The sequence below is a fragment of the Brienomyrus brachyistius genome, chromosome 1 (assembly GCF_023856365.1).
Source record: "Brienomyrus brachyistius isolate T26 chromosome 1, BBRACH_0.4, whole genome shotgun sequence".
Classification (NCBI taxonomy): domain Eukaryota; kingdom Metazoa; phylum Chordata; class Actinopteri; order Osteoglossiformes; family Mormyridae; genus Brienomyrus; species Brienomyrus brachyistius.
The window spans coordinates 15864156-15877069 of NC_064533.1; the positions used below are offsets into that span (position 1 = coordinate 15864156).

At 51.2% G+C, this 12914-nt stretch overlaps 1 protein-coding gene across 1 annotated transcript in view; it reads right to left on the minus strand.

The window, feature by feature from the left end:
• The window catches only part of LOC125727810 (partitioning defective 3 homolog), a 162444-nt gene that overhangs the window by 37331 nt on the left and 112199 nt on the right, over positions 1-12914 (minus strand). The window contains 6 exon segments of the mRNA XM_049004804.1: positions 2101-2271; positions 2436-2624; positions 7619-7657; positions 9520-9648; positions 10051-10190; positions 11827-12131. Coding sequence (XP_048860761.1) covers positions 2101-2271; positions 2436-2624; positions 7619-7657; positions 9520-9648; positions 10051-10190; positions 11827-12131 — 973 coding nt within the window.

Here is a 12914-nt window from a genome sequence, read left to right on the forward strand (position 1 = left end):
CCCAACAGCTGATGGAATCGAGCCGGCGAGCACTGAGGAGAATTCAGATAGGAGCAACGAGGAACCTTCATTCAGAGGAGGATGTTAATTAGATTCCTCCATTTGGCATTCCCCATTCAACCATAACTGGAACCCGGAACCATAACTGGAACCCTGAACCATAACCATATGTGGAACCCTGAACCATAACCATAACCGGAACCCTGACCCATAGCCATAAGTGGAACCCTGAACCATAACCGGAAACCCAAACTGTAACATATGAGGCCTCGTGTGAAATAAGTACCACATCAAACACTGGCTGAGATCCCACGGAAAAGTCCAGAAGTGTCAAAAATCTCCACCACTTGCTCCCTACAAAAACTAATGGCCAACATCACCAGTTAAGCCCATAAGTGATTGTTCAGGAGGGGGGTGTTACCAAATAAATAGGCAGAATAAGGAGAGTACGGATAGTGTAAACTGCAGAGTGCACTGGAAATTAAAGAATGGCTTTGCCGTCAGCATGGACAGAGAGCTACTCACTGATTTTAATTGAATTTAAATGACTTTGGTGCCATTTAATTGCTTTGAACATATATGAAAATATATTTATAGAATGAAGCTGGCATGAAAGATTAGCAAACGACCCCTGCATTGATTAAAATAATATTCAGAGGCATCTATTAAAATGATCAATCTTGGATTTCTTTATTATCTGGGTCAAAATCTCATTTCAGATTCAGCCGCGAAGGGAAACATATAAGTGCATTAATCAGTCTGTGTGGGCAATAAGACGCAGGGAAATACAGCAAACAGTCAGACTCTTTATTCAGGGTTATTTAGCATATTGAGTGATGCCGTTCCCTGCATGAAGGGTTAATCCACCCCTCCATCCGTACTGGGGCTAAATCCTCTCTCTCCCATACTCCCTAATGATGGTGCCACTGAGGGTGGGAGTCTGCCAGGAATAGGATAATAAAGTCATCAGGTTTAAGGGAGACACCCCCTAGAGGTCAGCTTCGAAAACAGCAAAGGAAGAGACGGATTTTTTTTTCTGATTACGTGCATCATAATATGAAGCACATTTTAAAATATTGCTCCCCCACCTTGAGATGAATGGGTGCAGAACAAGCTGGAGCACAGTTCCGTAAATTTGTCTCTTTGGAAGTGAGTTTGGATGGAAGTGGAGGTCACGTGTCATTTCCACATATAGCGACCTGCTGGTCTGACCAGTGCTCACCTTGAGACTAGTGGCCTTAAGGGGGAGATAATTTCACCGTGGGAGACGCAGGAGAGAGTGAAAATGAAGGTGGGTGGGGGTTCAATGCTGCTAATCAGCCCTGACTCGAAATCGCCGTAGCCTGTGTGCAAATGCCCCCCACCCCCACCCCCACCCAATGCACCGGGGTGCCGTGCCACTGCTGCCTCGATCCAGAACATTCCACCACAATATCAAATGGCTACATTTACATATCATCAGTCACCCCCCATTCCACTTAAGCTCAAGGCACTTCAAAGACACTGGCATTCATATTTCTGCAGATAAGCGTTAAATTTTTATGAGTATCGGGAGAGACTTGCCTTCTCGCAGAGCGAGTTCGGGGAGGGGGCGGGCAGGGGGTTTCATACGCCGAACGCTTATCTCATACATCTGCAGGCACGTCTCAGCCCCCGAATTACCTTCGATCCCGTCACCCCTGCCGTCCGCTGATAACGGCGGCCGACTTTAATTCTCTTTTAAGCTCTAACTCCCCCCATCTGCACGGTCCACCGTCAGCCGATCAGCCGATCTCCTTCGCCTGTCACGTAGACGCGCTGTGGATTCCGTTATCGAGTCGCGACTCCGTGAGCGGCCTGTTGAGAGCTCCAGCAGATTCGGGTGGAACTGCGCCACCGGGGAGCGCCGTTACAACAGCCATTTGATACGCTGTGGGTTCCTATCCGCAGCAGCAGGGGGCACTGGTGAACCTACCCTTTTCCACCACAAGGTGGCCTCACAGCTGATTACTCAGAGGCAAGTGAGAGATATTGTACAAAAAACACACCCACAGTCTCCCAAGATGGCTGCTGAATGTCAGGCTCAGCACCAATCCCTGCCCTAAAATAAGTCCACGGTACCTCGCTGCGTTTGCTGACCCTCCTGGCAACGATGAGCTGGATCATGCCCCGCTTGTTGCCCTCGGTGGACATGGACTTGCGCAGAGTCTCCATAGCATCCTGGTTGGTCTTGCACAGCAGTGATTCACCGTTCACCGCAATCAGCTGATCGTTCACCCGGAGCCTCCCATCCTGTGGACATTGGGGGGAGGGCTGTGAGAAAGTACAGCTTGGAATACCAGGGGAGAGGCATTGCCTTAGTCTTTTGAAGACGTATGATCACAGGACCATCTCACATGACTGCTCAGGGAGGCAGCATACCCCATGGATGGGGTGCTTGGGGGGGGTGTACTTGCCTTACACGCTGCACCGCCGTTGATGATGGACTTGACAAAGATGCCCAGATCGGCGTGGTTCTCTTTGGAGCGGTTACCCTTGACGCTGACACCCAGCCCCGCAGAACCGGAATCGTTCAGCGGGATCTCAAAAGTAAGGAACTCCCGGGTGCCATCTGGGGTCAGTACCAGCTCCTCCTCGGTGGCTTTCTATAAAGGAGGGGGGGGGGGGGGGCGTGTCGTTACACTGACGACGTGTCTGAGCAGGAGCCGAGCAAGAGATGCTCAGGAAAATGAAACAAACTGCATCCGACCCAAGACAAATACCTGCTCCATCCCCCCCCCCCAACGTGTCATGCTCCAACAGAGGGCAAGAATCACCCCTCCCCAGAACAGGGCCGCTTTGCGCTCTAATTACCAGCGTTTGCAGAACAAAAAAAAAATACACAATAAAGTCATTTGCAGAGCCAAGATAAAAGGAGCAACTTGCCACAATATCACTGGCTACGAACGAGCACACTGCCTTATCTTCATGCAGACGCGGAAAGAACAAAAGCGGCTAAACGCAGGAGAAGTGTGAATTCTGATCCTGAACAGCTGTCAAGGGTGGTGGTGGTGGTGGGGGGGGTTTGCGTGAGGTGTGATGTGATAGCAGCCGCCTCCCGCCCCCATCACAAGGCAATGCCGTTTCCAAACAGGCCCACGCCGGCCACTCCAATCTCCAGCCGGTTCACCTTGGCAAGCGCTCAATAGCGCCGAATCACCACGCAGTGGCAGCCCATTCGGGGCCAGCCGACCGTTCAGGTGTGCATTTTCCCCTCCGCTGAAGGGGACACACCCCCATGCCCCAATGCTGCGGAGGAATGCATCAAACTGACAGTGTTTTAAACCCACCCAGCCCCCGAGGCCTCAATCGCGGTGATGCAAAAAGGGACGAGGAGATAGAACGGACTCAAAAGCTGGATGATGGATAAGGTGTTGGAGGAGGAAAGAGAGAGAGAGAGAGAGATTGAAAGAAAAAGACAGGGAGAACGAGAGACAGAGATAGAAGAAGAGAAAGATAGAGAGAAAGAAAAAGAGAGAAAAGGAATCAGAGCGAGAGAGAGAGAGAGAGAGAGAGAGAGATGGGGGGAGAGAGGGCTCTTCTATCCAAATTCACTTCCCGGCACCACTGTCACCCGCGATCTCCAGACCCCCGTGGAGCTCTCAGCTAGAGAGGAGTGCCATCTTGGAGAATGTTCACTCCTGGGCAGATGATTAAATATTTTGCCACAACATAATCATCTTGGTAATTAGGGGCACCTTCCGCTTAATCAACGACAGCAGCCTGATGCGGGGGCCCAGGTGAGCTGCCGTGAGTGTAAGAGACACGTGATTGGCTGAGAGAAAGGCGGTAAAAACCACTGACTGCTAGGTGCCCCCAGCCACCTCCCTTAGCTATAATGCTGTGTGATTACCCTGCCTGCTCGGGGCCCCTCCCACAGGGCCCACCCCCCATACCCAGGAACAAACCACCATCCCGCCATAAGGGAATCATTACCGGCCATTAAGCACGCAGCTAATTAATTAATTAACCAATAAATCGATGGGGCCATTGGTGGCCATTAGGAGCAGCTGCCCACGTGGAGGGGTCTGGGGGGGGGCAGGGATAGCAGGCCAACACATCAAGGCTGAGAGCCTCACACACACACACACACACACACACTGACATACACAGACACACACATGGACACACACTGACATACACAGACACAGACACACACACACAGACACACTGACATACAGACACACACACAGACACACTGACATACAGACACACACACACACACACACACACACACACACAGACACACACACACACAGACACACACACACTGACATACAGACACACACACACACTGACATACAGACACACACACACACACACACACACACACACACACACACACACACACACACACTGACATACACACACACACACACACTGACATACACACACACACACACACACACACACTGACACACACAGACACACACACACAGACACACACACAGACACACACACAGACACACACACTCTGGCACATCAGAGAAGCCTTAAACAATTAGGTACCTGCTTTAAATTTTTTAAGCACTCACTCCCCCCCCCCCCAAATCTGGCCGACATAAAGGTCACTGCGACTAAAGCTGAAAGGCACAAAGGGAGCAGTGAAGGGTGTAATTACTGTGGGCCCGGGTTCGATAAGCGTCCTACTGCATTTCCCTGCTCTGTTTCCGCCTGGCAATGGCTGATAGAGTCTGAATATTAAGGAGCTGGGGGGGGTGTCGGGGTTTGTGTTAGGAATCATTGTACAGTAACCTTTTACAGCAAAGCCTCCGCATTCGCCCATTTGCGGTTCCGGTTAATGGCGAGTTGACCGTACACCCCGAAAGGAACACTTCTGGGTTTGGCCTAAGATCAGAAACTCGTACATACAGCACGTGAGAAAAAGAAAAAACTGAAAAATCAAATTTTTCTTGGCTTGGGCACTATGTGCAGCCTCACTCTCATGTTAGCTGTGTCTGGGGGCGTGGAACCTCGCATTTTTTGGGGGAACTTTTAAACTTATCAGTGCTGTTAATTTTGCATTTTTTTAAAAATGGGTCCCAAAAGTAGTGCTCCCAGTGCATACAGTAATAACTTTGCATGGACATAATTTAGATGGCTTATATATTATATAACATGTCTTGATAGGAGAAGATGGCCATAAGCAGTAGAACAAGGCGAGTCAGAGACACTGCCAAGATCCATAGCACTGACACTACACCCCCCCAAAACTCAGCAGAAAACGATGACCTTGCTCATCGAACTCCATCAAGGGAGGACGAGACACAGACACACATAAATGTTGCCCAAAGCATAGCCTGAGCTGAATTCAGGCTGTGCAGCAGTGACACACATGTCTCCATGGTGTCAGCAGCTGTGAAGCTGCTGGGTTACTTTTACAGAATAACCATGACCATGTGCATAAATTAAGGGGGGGGGGGGTCGTCCTGAGTTATGTGACCCCACATTTACCAATATGGGCAGAATCTGGGCCACACAGTTTTATTACTCTCACTGAGAGAGAGCAAAGTGCTTGGGCATTCTAGGGGAATCACAGGTGAAGTTCAGGCTGGCAGTGGCTGCAAGACGCTACCTCATCGTCCGGCTGTCAGCGTCTGGCAAACAGGAAGATTCTCTGTAAATACGGCCCTGCTGTCAGGCAGTCTTGCCTGCGCCCATCCCAGAGCAGGGAGCAAAGGTGAGTGGGGTCAAGGCGGATGAGTGAGCTGGGCGGGCAGGCTGAGGGGCAGGCGGGCGGAGAGTGGAGACGACCTCCTTGTGAAGGTCGTCACCCACCTCCTGAAAAAGTCCCCGGTGGCACTGGGGCGGGTGGGTGTGTGGGGGGCACGACACTTTGCTTCTCTGCACTTCCACAAAAACACCATCAATCCAGACCCTCGGCACTCCAAGATCAGCATGACCCGACATATGTGACCACTATAGTACTCTCACAACTCTGCTCTCACAACTGACTCGCAAACTGGACAGGACCGGATCAGCCTGCCAGGAACGCCAGCGTCCTCCATATCCCAGGACATCACAAGAAAGACCAGCTGTCCAACTTCACCCACAGCAAACATTCTGGAAAACTCTGGAAACAACAGGTGGGGCATATTTATCGGCAAATGCTCCTAATTGTGCCAATTACTGCGACGTGTCCGAATGAATTACGGAGAATGGCCGTGATGGAGGCTTGCTTGTCAGCATAGAAACGTCCAGGCCTGAGGCTCAGATGGAATTATAATCATAACGCATGCGAGCCCGCTGTTGCCGGCCTCTCCTCTCGAAAGGAGGCATAAATCCAGTCGTCACGCCGTCCTGAAAGCTCAAATTAATTGGACAATTAAGATGTTTCACGGCGTGGCAGCTGCGGTTCCTAATGGGTCTCCAACAAGCCCGATATCATCGCAGAGAGGAATTTAATGTACTGTTTAATTTTACTTCTGAATTATTAGATCTGGGGGATGGAGGTACTCAGGCCAACCTTGTAGAGTGTCGGAGAGAAGGAGGAGCGACAAGACTGGACGTCAGGAAAGCAGTGAAGCATGAACACAGTGGATTTGGCTCTGTGGTAGGGGGGCGGGGGTTTGTGGACAGACACCGCTCCCGGGCTGGAGACACCCCAACTTGTTCACCAAATGTGAGAAAGGCCAGAAACAGACACCGACAGAAGACCGAGCCCCCCAAACAAGATCACAAGCACTTAGGACAAACAGCCCCACTACCAGAAGATATGTGTTTAACATGGCACAGTTACAGTAATAAAGATGACAATCGTGTAAAATAACCACCAAAACTTCTGCTGCAAACCCTTTCGAGCACATCAAGGACAGGCACAAGCACAACAAATGCATCGTGTCTGGAGTCGTTCTACGCTACATAAACCCCAGGACCCCACAAGAGGATTTATTACAGCAAGCTTGGTAACGCCTCCCTGGGAGAATTAAGAGCGGATCTATAATTACCACACAGAGAGCTGTACGATTGATGTTCAGGTTGTTTTCTCAAATGGTTTATCCATTGTTACACCAAGCAGAAAGGCACAGTTTCAATAACAATATCGGCTGTTTGTTCTCCTGCCCGTTGCCGGAAGGTTTATAACCCATGCATAAAATTCGCATAAATAATGGTTTATTTATCGGCTTTGCAACTTTTATGGGGAAAGATTCTGAATAGCCCACTGGGGAGACTGATCACGAAGCTGTTCACGACAGAGGAAGATTATTCTGGAGCAATTATGGAAAAGGAGAATATTATGGCTCAGCGTTTTGTTTAGATAGTTTGTACATTTAGCAGCTTTTGTAAGGAACCGATAAGCCTGAATGCTAGAGAAACAGGACAGATAAACAGGTACAAGCAGGAAGTACAGCAATGAACATGAGTGCTAAAGATAGCGGGACACTCATGTAGATTGTTCAGGACAATATAACATGTGTCTTTTAGGATATAATGTCAGAATAAAGTGCAATAACTGCTGAACATTTCACTGTGGTGATCAAGAAGGCTGAATAAAGGGCAGCATAATACTGGTTTGGTGTTGAGTAGTGTTCAGAGTTGCAAGACACACGTGTGAGTGGCACTGTGGACCCTATAAGTGGGGCATGTGGCGAGCTCTTACCAAAAGTCTGGGACCTTGCATCTGTGGAGGCTCTGCTCTCTAGAGGAGTCAGAAATAAAACCAGAAATAAAAATAAACCACAGAAACTTGCAGAAAAAGCGAGCTTTAGTCCGCAGGCGGCAGCCGTACATCCCCGCCAGAGCACGCTTCGTGGCGGGGAACCATGCGACTGGCCAACCGTGACGAGGGGGGCTATTTATCCGGAAGGGGACAGCGGGAGATACCATCATCTCCACTGGGAGCCCGCAGGGGGGCGTGGTGGAGGATGTGACACAGCGAGTGGCCGCATGTGGAGGGCTGCGTGACAATGGGGGAGCAGCGGTGTGAGTGTGTGTGTGTGTGTGTGTGTGTGTGTGAGTGTGAGTGTGTGCTTCACCGCCTGCCTCTAATTACACCAGAAGCTCATTCTGCCCCCCACCTCCAGACCCCTCTACTGGTTCCATCTGGGAAGCGATCCACAAATGTGCTGGGAGAATCAAAGCCCAGAGACCTGCAGCGGGTGGGATTATCACATGTTGTCAGTCAATGCTTCATCCAATGAGAACTGAGGCAGCCACCAGCTGGGTGGAGCCTCATTCCCCTATCACTTCTGTCTTGTATTTATCGTCCACTGAGAAAATGCATGTCGACTGGCAGCAGTCCCTTCACATTCACATACATACTCACAGGAACTCAGGTAAAATCTTTTTAGGTCGTGTGTGTGTGTGTGGGGGGGGGGGGGGGCTCACTGGAGGGGACAATGTCATTAAGCCAATCGGCAAAGAGCTGACTCCTTCCAGTAACTTCTTCCTTTGTCCCTAACCTCGGACATCCAATTCCGGAACATTACCAACATACACATGTGTGCGACCACCCCGCCCCCCCGACAGAGGAACCCTGGCACCCCATCCCCAGGCAACTGACAACCAAGCAATAAGAGAGCAGGTCTCTACACGGCTTTATTGGCAATAAGGCTCAGCATCAGCACACTGGTCCCCTTAATCTGATAGCTATCAACACCCCCCATACGCATTATTGAGATCCTTTAACGGCATGGAGGGTGCCGACACATGTTAATATGACAACAGGAGTGATGGCGGCCCACCCCCCCCCCCCCAGCGACAGCCCAGTCACCATTGTATTTCCACAATGGAGTTTTAATGAAGCCGCGGCACATGGCAAAGAATGAAAAGATGCTGCCTTTGCTGTTTGGCAGACTGCTGGACTTCCAGTCCTGGTATGGATCTGGTCCTGCTGCATGCTGGAAGACACTCCACAGTGAGGAGAGGAGAGTATTACACAGTGATGAGCGCGCACCTCGCACCTGTACCCTGCGAGCTAAACAGACAGAACCCAGCAGCTGGCCTCTGACTGGTGCCGAGGCGGTTGGCCTCTAAGTAGTGGCTGGGTGTCCGGCCTCTGATTGCAGCCTGACCAACCGGCCCCCGATTGGTACCTCGGTTTTCAGCTACAAGAATTCATGCAAGCAGCAGTCCTTTGAAGTCAGCAAGATACTCTCCCCCCTCATCCATCCATCAATGCATTAAGCATCTAGGACCCCCGCCCGCCCGCACATGGCCTCCAGGCCCAGGCCACTGAGAGATAGCCCGGTGTGATTAGCGAGGCACAGCAACCTGCTTGTCACACAGACCACAGCAATCAGTGGAACCGTGTTGGTGGCAGGCATCAGGCCGGACCTTTGGCCATCTGCTGCTTGAGCAGTGAAAGTCACCCAGCCAGAAGTCAGACACGACGCTCTCAGAATCACATGTGAACACAGCCGGAGCCTTCAGTCTAAAACGGAGGGAATCATTTTTCCCAGTAAAACACTGAATAATAACAAGGAGCCACTCCACTACAAAGACGGGACGATGTCTGCAACCTCAAGTGGGACCCTCATTGTGCAGGGGAGGCTCACTTACCACTTCTCTGGGCAGGAAGGCGTCCTCCTGTCTGAGGACCAGTAGCCCCACCATACCGCCCATCGGTGTCCCCCGGAGCAAAGCCACGACTTCCTCCTGGGTCTTCCCATTGATGTCCACGCCATTCACCTGTCACCAGGGGGAGTGGTTGGGGCGACGATCAGAAGGAGCGGGATGAAGGTCAGAAGTAAGAGGATAAAGATGTGCCGCCCCCGAAATCTCATTCATAGAAGCACAGGTCACTTCCCAAGCAGCATACCAACTGGGCCGAGAAGCTCTCGACCCCCACATGGTCACATAGTTACGGATGCATCTCATAGCAAGCCGGGAGTTGCCAGAAGCTGAGGCATAAAGATGTAGACGGGGAACCCCAGGAAGGACAAACAGAAGCAGGAAATCCTGATAGAGGCCCGGATGAAATTAACCCAGCTACGAGCAGCCCGTGAGAAAGCTCTTGTAAGCCCCTACAGAAAGCGTAGGGGAGATTCGGTGGCGTAAAGCTCCTCCATGCGCTCCCACCCCCACTCTAACCTCCAGCAGCCGGTCCCCTGCTTTCAGTCGGCCATCTTGGATTGCAGCCCCGCGAGCCAGGATGTTTTTCACATAGATGGGCGCGGTGCCCCCTATGGGCACATCGCGAGACGTGATGCTGAAGCCCAAGCCTTCTGGACCTGTGGGGGAGGATTAAGGAGACAGAGAGTCACTGAATGCAGTCGGCTACGAGTCTTCGCTGTCCAACCCGGAACTCCCACAGCCAGCCTCTTCTTGAATTGCAAAACCTACGTATACAATCCTGGGCCCAGGGCCTCAAAGGCAGACTTTCGGAGGGGGGCATTAGTGCGGCCCTAAATCCGGTGGAATGTAACATCTGCTAGGAAGCAAATGCGTGCCAGCTGACCACGAGATGCACAGCAGTGCCAGAACTATAGGGGGGAGGGCCCATCTGCAACCAAAAAATGTGTAAGATAACAAGGAATCATTAAGTTGGGGGGGGCACTACTTACAGACAAGCCCAAGAACCTGATTAATGCAGGACCAAATGCAACCCACTGTCCGGAAACCTGACCTACCCTGAGGGGATTCGGTCCAACGACAGGCTTCGCCCAGTCCAACAGCCGGAACTGTGACCAGTACTGTCAATGAAGCGTGGTTCAATTTACACCAAAACTACTCTCATTAGACGTAAATCACTGCAACAACTGGCACTATGGACACCCCCCCACAAGTGCCTCACGCCGGGACCGGGACAGTCAAACGGTCCCACTCCACCTGGTACCAGACAATTACTACAATCAAAGCCGGCATCAGATAATTACCGAAATCAAACGGCACCACGCGAGGAGATGCCATCTACGGATTCATGATCGGCTAATTAGGAGCCAGCGCTTCAAACCAGCTGGCATCGAGTAATCGCTGACGTCTGATTCGCTCCAAGTACAGTGAGATGAAAGTGACTAAAAGGCCAGCTAAAATGGGCCCAGTTAGAAAGGGAGGTGTCATCGCAGAACATCCGGAACGTTCTGCCGGAGGCATCTGGAACGTTATCTAAAGAGACACCCATCTTCTGACACTGGCTTCAGATATCACCAGGCACACAGAAATGGGGGCACATCATTCCGGAGAGCCCACCCTCCAGTTCACTCCGGTCGGCGGCCTGCCTTTATTCTTCAGGCGGGTTCGGGAGCCGACCGTCGCGAACTGGGAGGCGGCCGTCGTGAACTGGACCCTCCACCGCTGTGACGCTTAGCATTAATAAACAATCTCAAGGCCTGACTTTTTCCCCCCCCCCCATTCCTTCACATTCCCCCCATCCATATGCTTTAAGCAAGCTGAGAATAAAAGGGAAGGACTCCAGCTAGGAGCAGATTCAGAGTGTTTTAAATGCACGTCAGGCAATGCGATGGACGCCTCTCTGCCTGGCTGGCCTACCCGGGCTTCCACAGTGCAGAATTAATGGGATTTGGACTCTGAAGGACCCCTTGGAGATACCCCAGGGAAAAGCCTAAAACCTTAAATCGGAAGATTAACAGCATATATTTATAGATTTAAAAGCAATAATTATTCAGCAGATCTATATTGTGATATTGTATATGCTATATATATTGTATATGCTAAGCTAGCAGAGGACACAGAATGAATGTGTACTTATTAATTGAACGCCTTTGTAAATACAGTACCTAATTTATGAATAAAGGTGAAGACACTGTACCTTTTACGGCATCAGTGAGCCTCACTATAGATCATTGTTTTGTTCAGGAATGTTCCATAGGGACGCTAATCAAGGGGGATTTATAGGTGTGACATTACCTTTCTTCAGCTGCATGGTGAACCTCCGGCCAACCTTCTTGGTATAGCCAGATGAGGACGTGGAGTTGAGGGGCCTCTGGGGGGAGCCAGCAGGTTTGCTGGTGGGGCCAACCGCGTGAGGTAGCGGAGAGTAGAAGGGCCCCGATGGGCCCAGCCTCTGGGGTGCGTGGTCCAGTGAATCGGGGCTCAGACGGCCACCCATCTCGCTTTGGGAGAGTCTCTCATACTCGGCTTTGCGAGCCGCTGGGACAACGTGGAAAAGGATGGCAGGCGACCTCATGGCCTGACGGAACATATTCTGTGCTCTGATGGGGGCGTGGAGGGAGGAGGAGTGAGAGGAGAGAGAGAAGGCAAGGGGTGAATGGGAGGGAGGGGAGATAAAGTGAGAGGAATGTTAAGGGAGATTGAGGGGAAAGAGTGAGAGAGTTAGAGAGAAGGAGAGAGAAAGAGAGAGGGGGAGAGAGAGAGGCGGGGGAGAGAGAGAGGCAGGGGAGAGACCATGCAGGTGAGCTCAACCTGGCTTTCAAGGCAACATGACATTATGGCTTAATGCTGACAGTGATGCACAGCGCCCCCTGCAGTCTGCACAATCCCTGCACGAGCATGACATACCAGAAGTACACGCAGTAGATGACACCACTCATTGTGATGGAGAACACTGTGTTTACACCATGAAATTAGGTCATGCAGCAGCCTACGTGTCCTCAGCGGGATTCCGAGACACTGTGACAGGCTGTACTGGAGGACGGCGACCACCGGGCATGCCGGAAATGAGCAGGCGAGCAAGCAGAGTGGCCAGGGAGAAACCGCGCTGTGTGACCTGAGCAAGTCTTCCGGAAGACACCCCATTTCACTGTATAACAACACACGGGCACGCGCACACACAGAGCCTGGCCTCACAGCGGTGGAAGGCTCTGGAATCGACCCCCATTCACATGGTAATACAGAGAATGGAGTAAACAGCTAGACTACAGTGTAATGAGCACTGCCACGACACTGCGGCAATCAGCCGGCGCGGGGGCCTGATTGAATTATAAATTACACATCAACGCGTCATTACATTTAATTACATTAATCGCCTCCAGATA